Source organism: Sander lucioperca, chromosome 7 (genome assembly GCF_008315115.2).
Source record: "Sander lucioperca isolate FBNREF2018 chromosome 7, SLUC_FBN_1.2, whole genome shotgun sequence".
NCBI lineage: Eukaryota > Metazoa > Chordata > Actinopteri > Perciformes > Percidae > Sander > Sander lucioperca.
Genome location: NC_050179.1, coordinates 19,212,119 through 19,227,252, shown reverse-complemented (window position 1 = coordinate 19,227,252; position 15,134 = coordinate 19,212,119). Strand labels below are relative to the sequence as shown.

The following is a 15,134-nucleotide window of genomic DNA, read 5'->3' as shown; positions in this document are numbered from 1 at the left end:
CATGGCTACTTACGTAGGTACGTGGAGACACGGACCCTACGCCGGACACTACCCTAAAATGCTTATGTGATTATAGCATATTTGTGATGACATTGTGTTTGCAGAAAAATGAGACAATCCACAGTTGTTGTTGGTCAGATCCATTGGTGGTGGTGGTGGTGGGATGATGGGGGTGGGTGGGGGGCACCAAAGGCGGAATGTTTAAAATTCTACACATAGTGGTTTTAAGGTATAACAGGCATGTCAGATCAGTTTTGAATTTAAGGGTTATCATATATTTTATGTGGTATTAGGCAGCACAATTGCTGGTTGTGTGTATGAATTTGGATTTGTTGCTAATGTGAGATCCCAATCATCCAGCACCCAAAGACTAGGTGCTTCAAGATTGGGGAATGCAAGACGATGCACAAAAAAAAATCGCTTAACTGTTACAGTTGAGGAATTTAACTGCTTTTACTGGAATAACTTGAAATGTTACTTATTTTTATATTGTAGAAATCCATGTAGCATATTTTTAAATAACTTCTGTACTTCACAACCTGAGCTGACAGTGGCAAGAGAGAAGTGCCAGGAGGTTAGATGTCATTAGAATTCATGCTCTGAGGACTAACATTACCCCCACAGCAAAACCAGAAATTACTTTTCACTAACTCTTGTTAAAAATCAAAGTGTTGGACAAATTTTAATTGTAAGGGTCTCCTCAAAATGATTAGAACTCATCATCTGATCAAATATTTCACTCTGGACCAAATTGTTGGACAGACAGATTGACGCACAGACAAATTGACCAACTGTATCATCCAAAGAACATAGATTACCAAAGAATAATGGACACAAATAATTACCTTTCTCAATTAAAAATGTTGAAAATTCAGTACAAATTATGTGAGTTATATGTATAAAAAAACAGAAAGAAAAATAACTATTTAAGTGTAAAGCAGCTTTGCAATATGTGTAGTGGCAACCTCTACAAGCCCGTGGTAGAATGAGGGGTGGGCAGGCTGACATGCCGCGGAGAGCCCCCACCTGGCTGTTGCAATGGCCCAGGGGAGCTGAGAGGCCCACATGTCCGAGGTGGGACACCGGAGAGGGGCCGGAGCTGAGGAGGGGGCTGGTGCTAGTGGTGGTAGTAGTAGTAGTGAGGAAGGGGTTGTGGTGGTAGGACTCTTTGGGACCGTTGAGCCTCTGCAGCTGGGTGAACGCGTGCTGACGTGCGGAGGCCATCTTGGCCTGATGCCGACGCAGCTGAATGAGGAGCAGGGTGAGCTCCTCGGGCTGTCAGGCACCACAGGACATTACATCTGGCATTAAAACTGACCACACCAAACTTCAGTGAAACTCGTATTAAAAAAGTAAACTTGCAATCACAGCACCAGTAGCCACTTTGTTGTGCGACTGGCTGATGGCCAAATTGAACAAGCAGAACAGAAGCTCAATTAAGGGGGATTAATGGTGTCGAAACAAAAAGCAGAACTCACAGCAACACACTGTAGATGACAGGCAATGTCTCCCAAATGTTCAGCTACAGCCAACTGGCCTGTGCCGACAAAAGCCTAATTGAGATGTGTTAACATTTTGTTGTAGCGAAGAATAAACGCTCTTCATGTGACTGATTTCTTAAGTGTCTGGCAGCGTGAACACACTGTGAGAAACGTTAACTGGCTCTGGAAGTAGACTGCTGGAGGGAATTACACATCACTTCCAATACAGGCCTGTGGAGCTTTCAAAGCTTCTGCTCCAAGTTCCAAATAGTGTTAAATTAAATCCATGTCTACTGTCATGTTTGTTCAAATATTAATATTTGCAATGCGGTGAAGTAGTTTTTGTTTAAATGTGTAAGACGTACCGTTTTGCCATGAAGGCTGGGTGCACTGACTGTGTGTGTGATGTAGCCAGATGGAGGCATTGACCGTCTCTCGATAGTAGCACCCTGACAACACATAAACACATTTTACATACATACATACATACATACATACAAAAACATTCAGAGTTTAGAAAATGACATTCAAAAAATCAAATTGAATGTCATTGACAACACCAAATAATCTGAATTATGAAGAATCTGCTATCATAACATAAGTTCCATTTCGCCAATGGCTAAAATTCATTGTTGTTTTAGAGGATACAATGATTTACATGAACTCGATAACACTGAATTCTTTATTAGCTCTGGGCAAAATTAAGTGGCTTGTGGTTGTGGGTTTTTGTGACATCAAAAATGTCATATGCAAATACTAATGGAGCTGCTAATCCTTTCTCAGTTTGAATAAATGTGAAAAATTTCTTTATATACTGTATATACTAAATACGGTGTATTGTATATTAAATAGTATGTATACATCTTCAATATAGGTTCAAGTTAACGGTTTGACTGACTTTTTGACTGATTGCTGATCCAGTTGAGGTAATTTAACAGACTGAATGCCTTAAGGATATGTCTACCATTGTGCCCCAAGACACTGAAACAATTATTCTGTTCAGTGAAGCACAGTTCCAACATCCGCCCCACACTGTCAGAATGACTGACACTGTTCTGGATGAGAAACTATTCCATTTGATATTTTGCACTCAATATCTGGTAAGAGCACAAACAGGCAAGATGGATCACTTTTATACAATCAACAGAATACAGTGACTTGGATAAGAGTGTGAGGTTAATGTGCATAATGTAAATTTGATGCCAAAAACCCGGGCCTTTTCTTAAACTGAAAGTTTAATCTCATTCCCTAGATTGAGAACTGTCTAATTTGCCAATGACACACTCTGTACACAGTAAGTACAATATAATACAAAAACACTGTGTCCAGAGAAAGCTGATCTCTATTGTTAATAATAGATTTTTTCTTTCATTTCTTGTCCTTTTGGTATGAAGCATCCCAGACCATGCGTGGGCAGTAAAATAGTTGTGTACAATGCAATACAGAATTGCCTTTAAAATATAAATGGGAGTTATGTTTCAGTTAGTTACACCTTGTGTTGTTTGCAACAAACATGCAAGATTGACTGCCTTTATCAGACATTATTTTACCTTAAGCATCTGAGATTTGGTCCTGCGGGGGGAAACAGCGAAGGGGATGTCCACCACCGATCTATCACCCACGGGCCTGACTGTCACCCGTTCAGCTGGCGTGTGCGGCCTCCGTGTGGGCGACAGCGTTCTGCTGGAGCCAGGCGGCGGCCCTGGTGGAGGGATGTCTGCAGCTGAAGGTGGCACCGACACACAGCGGGGCGGTCCTTCGGACCTGGGTGCTGAGGAGGAGAGAGGAACAGTGGATGGGGGGCGTGGGCCAAATGGGTAGTCCGGGGCCGGGGTGTAGAGTGGCGCTGTGGGGCTGCCGTGACGGTACTGGTGGCGCTGCTGCCACTCGTACAGCTGCCAGACGGTGTTGGGCCCTGGGTCAGGGGTGAGGCGGAAGTGGCTGAGGCGGTCCTGGGCGTACTTGTACTCGCCAAGTCGGGCAGGCGTGGGGCTCTGGCGAGGAGTCTTTGGCAGGGTCTGATATGCATCTATGGAAGTGAACTTGTGCTGGGTTGGGGGTGTGCGCCGAGGGAGGGTGTTTTCTCTGGATGGGGGGCTGTTGAGTAAGAACAGCAGGACACAAAACCATGTTTTTTTCATACCCAATGAACAGAATATCTATATATTAATCTAATCTTACCTTGAATTTTATTTAAGGATTAAATAAGAAAAAAAGCTGTCTAAACATAAATTAAATTTCTTGAGCTACACATGGGGAAATTGTTTGATATATTTTACTATTTCTTAACAATAACAAGCTCTATATATTTTAAGTTGATTCTCTGAACATGATATGTTCATGGCGGGTTGGTATTCACATACATGTTCAATGTGCAAGCAAAGCTCACGAGAGGGAACTCTACACTATACTTATAGTGTCATTTTACCATGTCTGTCTGCTGCATAGTCAGTAAACATTAAATAATCAAATAAAACAAATATGTTTGTAATCATGTGTATTTACAGACAATTAAACAATTAGTATTTTCACAAAATAAGACAGATTACAGTGACCTACCCTTTGTGGTCAGCCTTCTGCACTTTGACCCACTGCTCCACTTGCTCCAGAGCACTTCTCCTGCGCACCAGCTTGTGTGTGTCAGCAGGGGGCAGCGCTGGGGCCCTCTGGTACGTCCCCGCTGCGATCCCGTTGGGCTCCAGGATGGGGCTGGGCGTTGAGACGAGGCCGTTCCTCGTGCAAACGCTGGAGGGCAGTGTCGAGGCGGCTCGAGACGGTGCCCGGGATGGAACCCTGGACACAGGCGCTGAGGCCGACATGTGGTCTAACAGTGGGAGGGCAGAGGGCGCAGGGTTGGAGGGGAGGGACGTGTGTGTGTCCATTTCCAGTGCTGTACTTCCTATGGGCTGCTCCGATATGGTGGTGGCAGGAGAATCTTTGTGGAAGCTGCAGCGTTCATCTGCATCACGGTGAATGGGTTCCAGGAGAACCTCGTGGATGATGGGTCTGACGGTCTCAGAGTCTGCGCTCTTGTGGTTGTTTACGTGGTTCGTCTGCGGGACAGCCTGCTGCTGCAACATGTTAAACGTCTCGAACTTGTCAGATGGTCTGTGGAGAGTAGAGATTACAGGAAAAGCCTGGATGAACGTTAGCCTTTTACACTCGTACTTTCTGTAACTTTCTCTTCAACGTTGTGAGAGTTTCAATCCTGAGTGAGACAGGAAAGCAAGGTGAGGAGATGAATCAGACGTGTGAGCTGGGGGAAGAGGAAAAACTAACAAACGCAGCAGGGAGGAGAACAGAAAGTAAAATGACATGGGGAAGATAATGTTTATTCTCCTTGTCTGGCACCCAACTCTTACTTTGAAATTTTTGATTATACCCACGCTACACAAGAGAACCAGATGAATAACTACTGCTGACAGCCGACTGTTCTCCTTAAACCTCTCAAAGGGATTTCAGTGGCTTTTACTTCCCTGATACGCCATGGACATGGTGTTCTACCATTTCAGGGGGCTTTTTTTCTGTTTTGTTCTGCTGAACTGAATTTGAACTAGATGACTTGTCACTTAAAAGAGAAACTTTTAGCCTCATCCCAAACTTTAAGGACAGGCCGTTTTAAAGCAGGGCATATGACAAGCAAAACTAGATTTAAACTCCTTTTTAATTAAATCCCCTGTGACAAGAGAAATGTTCAGTTCTCTGAATGAACCACACACCAAAGTTTACTTTAAGAAAATGAACTAAACAGGTGCCGACATGCTCCCCAGCAGCTGGTATCTGAAGATATTCAATATAAATTAGCACTATGATGACTGGTTAGTCCCTATTAAAATGTGTTGAATCCTAAATTTCCCTTGGGACCAATACATTATCTATCAATCTAATCTTAATGAGGCATAGAAAGCATTCTCTTTTAGTGTAAGAGTAGTTTGTTGCTAGCAATGCATCCCATCACTGTACAATAAATGTAAGAACATGTGTTTGCATATTGTAAAAGTGTCCAAACTCTTGAAAAAGACGTGCAACATGCCAGCAAATAGAAACACTGTTATAGTTTGTTCAATAAGAAAATACCCCAAAAGTGGAAGTGTCTTCAGTTAACAATTCTGCCATTCATTAGCAACTAGTGTAGTCTTGCGGGATTTCCCCTTCCAAACACAAAAAATGAGCAAGCTGCGGGTGTCTGAGGCTGCCAAAGAATGATGGGATGTATTTGATCTGTGCCACCTCCCCCCGTTAACATATGAATAATACATGGAGAAAGCGGCTGCTTGTTCAAAAGCAGCATTTCACAACACCAGAATGTACTCTGTGAAAGCAGGCAGACGTTAAAAAAATACACTACGCTCATATGCCATAGCTTGGGGACTGACGCAGAGCTGTTAAAGCTGTAAACAGCGGAGTGGGATGTTTTAACATGAATCGTTTATAGTGACAAAAAGAGACAAGACAAATGGCAACACTTTCTAGGAAATATGTATTTATAGGATATAACAACTGTAGCTATCATAAACAGCAAGTACTTATAAACAATACAGTGTATAATAACATATTCCACACTGCATTGTTTACAAATAAATTTCTAAATTTTAGAACATCGGCTGTAAGAATGTTAAGGGGTTTAAACATGATTAAGAGTAATAAAAAAAAAAAAAATATGAATGAACATTTTACAATATGTCAGAAGCCTCATTAACTGGATAGCTACTGAATCAATGAAGTGTAATGACAAACTACATTTATTGTATAAACACAGGACAAAGGCCTAAACTACTGCTACTAGCTGTAGCAGTTGAACTTGATTAACAGGTGATCTCTGGGAAGTGTAGTACAAAATCGCCACAGCACTGTAAAATACGAATGGCACCAAAGATGGACATATGGAAGAAGAACATTTGAAGGTAGTGAATGTATGTGTGTGTTAGGTGTCTGTCTATGTTTGACTGAATTAGACGTTGTGTTGTTAGACGATGTGTAAGTTTGTGTACTGTATGTGTTTCAGTCAGGCATACACTAGTGATTCCTAGTGTAATCCCAATTAGAGTTGGGACATTAATCAACTTTATATCTCAATAAAAAATACAAAGGGTGACAAAAGGAACATAGGAATCAAAATACAGGCAACAAACACAAGGGGGAGCTCATGCTCTAAGGTGGAAAAAGCAATGCTTGTCAGTAGAAACAGAAAAAGTAAAGATCTGGAACTTATTGTTCTGGGGAAAAAAAGTGTTTTTTTTAAATAGGTAAGTACTCATATAGTTATGGTTATGGACCTCTTGAGTATGCTGCTGGCATTCTACAGCTGCCTGATTTAGGGCAATAAAGGTAAGGTGTACGCTGTGTGTTCGGTTAGTTCAATGACATGTACTCTGTGTGTGTGTGTGTGTAGCCCTACCAGATGAGTGTGTTGGTGTGGTTCTGCCATCAGCGTGGCCGTGTGTGTGTGTGTGTGTGTGTAGCCCTACCTGATGAGTGTGTTGCTGTGGTTCTGCATCAGCGTGGCCTGGTTCATGGCCCTCAGCCAGGTGGTCATGTCCTCCTGGGTGTCAGCGCTGAAGTAATACGTCCGCATCCCGGTGTGCTCCGCCTGCGAGCCAATCACAGAGCTCTGCTTGTAAATGTACGAGCGCATACCAGTGTGGCTAGCCTATGGGAAGAGACAAGAGGCTAGGTCAGTGTCGTGGTCAGAGAGACAGAGAGATCAGCTGAGAGCTTCAGCGTTGGTCAAAGAGACAGGGAGATATCATGCTGTCCAACAAGAGAAACAACATCAAGGGCCACATAAGAGAGAGAGAGAGAGCCAATGAAGGGAACCACACAAAAGAAATACAGGGACAAAAATGCCAGCCAGTTACGACCAACAAAGCCACAACCTTTGACCAATGAGAGGAAAGATTCTTCGGTGCAATGGAGAATAGAAAATGTGTGTCAGAAAAAAGGACCCCAGTTTCCTCACAAACCTGTTTTTTTTCCTGCTATTACGGCTTAGAAACCTACTAAGAACATAGGACAAATAACAGTTTACACACATAAAGAGTAACGTTATAATAGCTTTTTTATATTTCTCAATGGTATATCTCGCAAAATAAGAAAGTAACATCAGTTACAGTGGTCTGGCATGGAAAAGCAGCTCTGCAAAGAGGCAGTGTGAAAGGCAAGCCTGATTAGACACCATGAAAAGCCAATTGTAGCCAATTGTGATTTAAGTGCTGAGCTCATGACAGGCAAATTTAAGATTAATATGTGTTTGTATGCACAGTAAAAAGGGCTATTAGTCATTGATCTAATACACTGTTGTTGGTGTGTGACAGTCGAGAGCACATCTGTCCCATTTCATCATCGGGATGGATCCAAAGACACAGTGTGTAGAATATCAAAAGAATCTATAATAAACTATACTGACGGAAACATTGGGATGTGTGATGTTGCAGAACTATTTCAAGCAGAGCCAACACAGGCGAGACACATACTCAATAATACTATACATTAGGTCTACTATTATGGACTGTAGTCTGTGCACCTGTAGGGGAACTTTTGTTTTCAATGTATCAAGTTACTCACACATCATCATTATTGACTCATGTTTAACTGCATACTATGTATCAATATTATGATAGAATTAGTATTTGAACCCTCGCTGAAGCCCAGTGTTATACATCATCTGTGTTTAAATCTGTGTTCAGTGCATCCAAACATTTATTTTGTGCTTTAGAAATGTACTAATCCATTTTTCTACTTTAACAATGGATACAATGACTGTTTAAAGCAAGGGTCTTCAACGTTTTTTAAGCCAAGGACCACTTAACTGAAAGTGAGATGGATCAGGGACCCCCTATTAACCTAAAATTGACCTTAACCTAAATTAAGTTGCATAATAAACTGGGCCTACAATAACGTGTAGGGCGGCCTAAAGCCTTTATACACCTTAAGGCCCGGACACACAGAGCCGATAATCGGCCGTTGGACAGTCTGGCGAGGTCAGTGACTCGAGTCTGTTCGGTGTGTTCCGTGCCATCGTCCGTCTGAGGGGCCGTCGGCCTTCATTTTGGCCGATTTGACATGTATAATCGGCAGGGCGGGCACTGCCGGCAGTCGGACTCAAATGACCCATCTGATTGGTGGAGTGCTAACCCGGAAACGGGGAGCGGAATGAGCGTGACTAGAGTCTCTCAAAATCTGACGAAAATCTTTTAAACTGACCTTTGTTGATCTGAAATGAAGACAGATTCAGCAACTGCATGGTCTATTTCTCGCTTAAAATGTTTTCAGAAACACGTTTCGGTGAACTATTTTAGTACAATATGAGATTGTATTCTGAACAAGCCGTCATGACAGTCTGTCTTTGAATTTCCGGAGAAGCCAGACCCACGTGACGCGTTCGTCCAATCAGCTGCCAGTTTTCATTTTTGGGCGACAATACAGATTAGCGCCACCTGCTGTTATGGAGACGTATTACATGTTGTCGCTTTGGTGTGTTCCGAGGCACTTTTTTGACCAATTTGGGGAGACTGATCAGCCCAATTGCCTTTTCTGCCGACGTTTGGCCGTCGGCTCTGTGTGTAAGGGCCTTTATAATACTTTTTAGTACAAAAAATACTAAGCTATTAAATCAATAATTGTTGGCATGATTTTATAAATCATCTTTTACTGTTAAACATAAATGTGGCACAATGAATCCCAAGGATTAGCTGTATCTGTGGATGGCTACATTGGTGACTAAATTATAGGCCACTAAGCCTATCATTACTGTGTTTTTTCACACGATTTATATTTGCTAATAATATGTTGGATTCATGTTAAGACATTTTAATTTTTGACAAAACTTTCAAAAAAATTAACAATAATTTAGTGGCCCCCTTGAGGATCCCCTACGGGTCCCGGACCCTCTGTTGAAGATCTCTGGTTCAAAGTGAAAGGGGTCGTTCATAGTGACAAACCCACGGAGAATTATCCCCGATTCCGCAACTTTTTGTTTTAACATCTTTCAGCTCATTGTTTTGCAACACCCATCAACCTTGTTTCAAGCTGCAGCAGGCTGCCGTTTTTAGCAGAAGAGCTCATAATAACCCAGCATAAACTTCCTGACAAGCACCAAACTGCCAATTTAGTAACTACATAAACTGAACATAGACCATCACAGAGCTAAAAAGACACTAAATATTGGACTTATTTTCATCAGGTGGCCAGAAACATGTCTTCAAATGAATGTTAATGATGCTCCTTGTCTCGTAGAAATGTGTAAATAAACTGTTTGCTAACACTTTCACTATACCACTTTATAAGGTAATATTTCCATGTTTACAGCTTGTTCCGCTGCCCCCAAGCGACAAAAAATCTGTAAACGCAGCTTTAACTTACAATTTTAAGTAGGCCTACCTACTTTCTCTCAACAACAATTACATACATCTACAGAGTGCCTTTCTCTGCATCCCAGATACCACATGAAAAGTAGTTATATATATTATATTCATTCACTTCGTGTAGTTTGAGAGAGCAGTAATACTAGCGATAGCACAGTAACTGCAGGAAAGGCGGAGAGTTTTTTTTTCCTCCAGCCAACGGGAAATGAGAGCTGCTTCTTTCTTAAAAAATCAAATCAACATGTTTCTGGCTGCAATGCATTCTGGTTTACTGAGACTACCATCAGTAGAGACGTTGGTATCTCTGCTTCTCCAACTATGGATTTCTGCCTTTAAATTTATGCGAGTTCAGAGAGAAGTCCTTGAGAGGCTGACGCCAAGACGTTCACTGTTTGATAATTCATATAGGCAGAAAGAAAAAGATAGGCTTCCTGTGACTGAACTCGTTTTTTGGCTGTGCTAAAAATATCTCAACATGGTGTAAACGATGATATTATAATTGGCTAGCTATCCACAGGGATAAGAAAACACACCATCAAACCACAGAAATGGCCAAGAAATCCAAGGAACAGTACATCACTAACAGCTGCTTAATTAATAGCGCATAAGTGTTCTTTATCCTTGATAAAGATGTCCTTGCTGTGAAAGTGGGGTGATTAGAGGCCCTTTTAAAGTGAGTTGCACTCCACTGAGGACAGCACAGATCTATAAATGTCCTACTTTGCCCTTTCCTTCCTTCCTTCCTTCCTTCATTCAGTGTTTCGGTGGCTGGGATCGGAAGACAAATGAGAGCACCCACTCAACAGATGCATGCATATGAAAAGTAATTAAACGCTAAATATTCCCTACCCTAATTCATTCACTGAATAATAAATGCAGGATAATAAGTGTGTGGTGGGATCTGCAGCGACTGCAAACATTTCACTGTAATTTCTTTATTTGGTTTATATTGTGATGAAATAAGATGCGATTCCGCAGCAATTCAGCTTCTCGTGTGCAGCGTAATGACAGTCGGAAACACACAAAACACCACACCCACTCGTGTAGTATAATGTACACACTAAACACGTTCATGAATAATGCAAACAAAGACTGTCCCCCCTGCTGTTCTATCTCTGATACTATAACGTCTGAATAAACCCCAGCACACAGATACAGACATGTACACAAACAAACATAAATGCTCCCATTCCTGCATCCCTTCCAAGTTCCCTAACAGCTGCCCTCTGAGAGCACTGCCATCTGGCTGCTCAAACAAGCTCATTTCAGTAGCTACTGCTGTGCACAAATAAAATTACAAACTATAATTTCCTTACTCACCATGCTGAAGTATGTACTCGATGCTGATCCTGGTACATTATAAAGATCTGGGAGTTGATTGCACCGCTCACTTGATCTGTTCACATCCTAATAACCTTGTACAGTAGCTCTTCAGTGATGGTAAATCATTTAGTGCCTTTAAAGACCACATAATCGACAAAGTGGTTAGTGGTTTTGTTAGGGCTACAGAGGTGCTGATATTCTTTTCTACCAGATAGTTCACATTATTTTCCTCTCACGCAAATTAATTCCACATTAGATGCACTGACTGAGCAGAAACCTGGATCCTAATGAACTTGGTCTGTGGTTTCCGATCATGATTCAGGGCTATACAGATGTGCATCTGAACCAAACACTAAAGCAGCTGATTACACTGATTACATCATGTATTGGAATACTAGCAACAGTACACTGTAACTACTGTGAAAGCTCTAATTTAATAACTTGTAAAACAGCATATAACATAATTAAAGGTATCATTTATATGTATTCATACACCACAAATTATAAAAAAAGACTAAACATAAAATATATCTACAAATTGGTACACTGCAAACAAAAAGGTGTTCTCCCTCTGCGGGGTCTTGGCATTTGATGAGTAGATGTGATTTGTAATTTTGACCCTGTCTCCCTGAAGGCTTTCTGATCACTTAAATCAGCTGGAGTAATGTTACCTACCCAGAGGAAACACTACCCACAGGAAAACAACAGATGTGGACCATGCACAGGGCTCAGTCAGCCTGTCACTGTCAGGCATGAAGATGTGTTTAGAGGAGAGGAAACAGGCATGGAAACTACTTAGCAAACACTCATCTTAAAAAACGAATATATCCAAAAACACCCTAAAAATCTCGACGAAAGGAATAACAGCATCCTCAGGAAGCAGCTGTCAAAACACATCTGCTCACTCACTATCAACATTCTGACAGACTCTCATAGCTACAATGGGACAGGTCTCTTGATGAGAAACAGAGTACTGCGCCGCTAGTCAGATGTTTCGGCACGTGCAGAGATATTGGCATGCATGTGCAGTGCACACACGCAGTACAGAGAAACAGACACACACTTAATATGTTGACTAGTGCTGTCAAACAATTAAAATATTTAATCGCGATTAATCGCATTAATGTCATAGTTACCTCGCAATTAATCGCACATTTTTATCTATTCTAAATGTCCCTTGATTTCTTTTTGCCATTATTTTTTCTCATTTTAATGCTCTTATCAACATGGAAAAGTGGATTGGCTTGAATGTGCTTCTGTCTGAAGTCATCCATTGTCGCCTGGCTTTGACGAGGGGGTGGAGAATTCGCATCTGCTGTGTGCTTGGCCATCAAGTGGTATTTCAGACTGGACGTGCTGCGATGATAGCTCAGTTCACAACGACAAAACACACAGATCACTTTGGTCTTGTCAACGGAACCATTTGGCAACTTTTTAAAAGTAAACTTTCCATTCAGAATCTTATTGGCATCCATTTCGGCGTCTTGTGCTCGCCATCCACTCAAAACGTAACGTTAGCCTACTACTCTTTGGCCGGCTCGCAAGCTCAAACAAGTGTGTGTGCCATGCCTGTTGATTTGTTTCCGGTCTAGCTAGATCCGGTGTGGTGTTGTAGTTTTACTAACGTTATTAGTTGTTGCAACAGCATGTGAAAAAAACTACAAAGTTTGCTAGGCCAAAAAGAACGTTAATCTCGCGATAAAAAAATTGACGCTGTTAAAATGGGTTTGCGTTAACACCGTTAATAACGCGTTTAACTGACAGCACTAATGTTGACTAAACTAAATTCAAACCCTAAGCTGAATCACAAAAACTTTAACCAAAGACTACCTCTAATTGTTACCTTTATTCCAAAATCCTGTTCACATCTTGTTTTGAAGAGAATACTGGCCAAAAACGACTTCACGTTGCCGACAATGTCACAAAGTACAGTACACACCCGTGACCTCTACCAGACCATACACACATTTAAAAGCCCTGTCGATTTCAATCTCATAATCTCCAGGTTTGATTTTTCCCTATTTTAGTTACATCAGAACAGACAGACACACAGACAGGCAGACACACAGACACACACACACACACACACACACACGATAGAGCCAAAATCCAACACACACCACCAGTGGTCTAAAATAACATTGAGAGACTCTGCCTCTCTTTAGCAGGAATGCTGAGTGGGTCATTCAGCTCTGAGTGCGTGACCGATACACCTACACACTGAATTCATACACAGCTAAGCCTGATTTTTCTCTTTGTGGTTTGTGTCTGTGTGGGTGTTTTAAGGGTGTTCCTGATTATTTGTTTTCTCCACTAAATTGTTTAACGACGCTTAATGGAAAAATGCGAAAAAGTCCCTCTCGCCATATCTTTATGGCCTCTATTTCACCGCGACTAGCCGTCACGACTTCCTTCCTCTCCACCTAGCGCTTCCTCTCTTTATTCCCCTTTTATTCTCCAGCCCTAATCACTTTCCTTCCCTTTCTGTGTTCTCTCTCATTCAGCCTCTCTTTTTCAACAAACTGAAAAAAAACACTCACTACTTGTGCTCAGAAAGGCCTACAATAGTGTTGGCCCTTTTCCTGTGGATAGCCCCAGACAAACACACACCCACACACTCTGTCAGGGTGCTATTTAAAGAGTCATTGTGCTCGTAAAGATAAGCCTCAGCAACCAGAGCACCACAAAGCTCCAGATAAGGTACGTTCTCCTAAACTTGCAACTGTGGAAATTTAATTTACACTGAAAAACATCCAAATGGAAACAACAATTGCTTGTGGGTGTCTCAGTTTTAAATAATGCCTACTTTAAGAAAAAACATTCAATGTTTTTACTCTCTTTGTAAAAATATGCCTGTATATACGGAAGCTAGAGTATAACATGTTTCTCTATTTCAAAGTTCCCTTAAGCAGCTGCTGCTTTGAAAAAATAACTTTTTGTGACTGATGGGTTGCATAGCCTGCACCTACTGTGAAAGATCTCCTACAGTACATTGTTTTTCCGCTCTTCATTTCTGGAAAAGTAGTGTGAGGTGACGTGAGTTCCAAATAAAGTGTTTATTAATAAAGTTTTTCTCCACGCCATCAGAAAACTGCATGCTGGTACAGTAGATGTGACAGATGGAGGAGACAGAGAGAGCGGCACATAGATGAACGATAAGCCCCACACCAGATAAGCCAAATACAAAGACTCATATTGTGATAACGAGGATGGGGTGAGAGAGAGAAAGGATAGAAGGGGGAATTAAATAATACAGAGAACACTGAAATAAAAACACAACACAACCACGTCAGCCAAAAGGACAGGTTATTCTCAAAACATGCATCAAAAACCAACAGAGGAATATACAAGGCTGCTGTATATTCTGTCATGTTTGGACCCAAAAAAGCCACACCAACGGCAGACAACAAAGATATATAACGTTGACATCTGGCAAAGTGAGAGCTGGAGAGAGGGTAGAATACCTATTTATGGGCGGACTGTCACTGGGCGACGCGACACACTCACAGGGAGAGAGGGAAGTCCCAGTCGGGCAGCCAACCAATGGGAACAAGAGAGGGAAGAGGATTCAGTGAATAGGGGAAAGGGGGGTGGAGGGAGGAAGGGTCGTCGAAGCTTGAAGGTTTCATTTTTGGCGTCATGATGTGTATAGGTCGAGTTGGTAGTCAATGGGTGCAGCATTCACACACCAAAACACCATCATATAATACCCACCCGATCCCACTGGTGTGGGTTACAGACCTGGGTTTAGCAGCATTTTAAATGATTTGAAAAAGGAGTTTGAACCTGCTTTGACCAGTTGGTGGGGTTTACTGCAGCAGGGAAGCGATGACTCTCAAGTAGAATGGGTTACTTTTCTGTGGTAGAAACTTGGGTGTCACTTCTCCTCAGTTTCTGTTTATTTCAGACATTAAAGGACAATTCCGGCGCAAAACGACCCTAGGGGTTATTAACTGTTGTGTACCTA

At 41.8% G+C, this 15,134-nt stretch overlaps 1 protein-coding gene across 7 annotated transcripts in view; it reads right to left on the bottom strand.

Moving 5' to 3' along the window:
• The window catches only part of LOC116046819 (pleckstrin homology domain-containing family A member 7-like), a 148,028-nt gene that overhangs the window by 17,144 nt on the left and 115,750 nt on the right, over nucleotides 1-15,134 (bottom strand). For 5 of the 7 annotated variants that reach the window (XM_031295240.2, XM_031295245.2, XM_031295241.2 and 2 more), the window contains 4 exons: nucleotides 6,950-7,131; nucleotides 4,041-4,589; nucleotides 3,032-3,578; nucleotides 1,847-1,930 (listed from right to left, as the gene is read on the bottom strand). In XM_031295240.2, coding sequence (XP_031151100.1) covers nucleotides 1,847-1,930; nucleotides 3,032-3,578; nucleotides 4,041-4,589; nucleotides 6,950-7,131 — 1,362 coding nt within the window. The remainder of the gene's footprint in view (nucleotides 1-1,846; nucleotides 1,931-3,031; nucleotides 3,579-4,040; nucleotides 4,590-6,949; nucleotides 7,132-15,134) is intronic. The other 2 variants (XM_036002695.1, XM_031295243.2) reach the window with 2 other exon arrangements.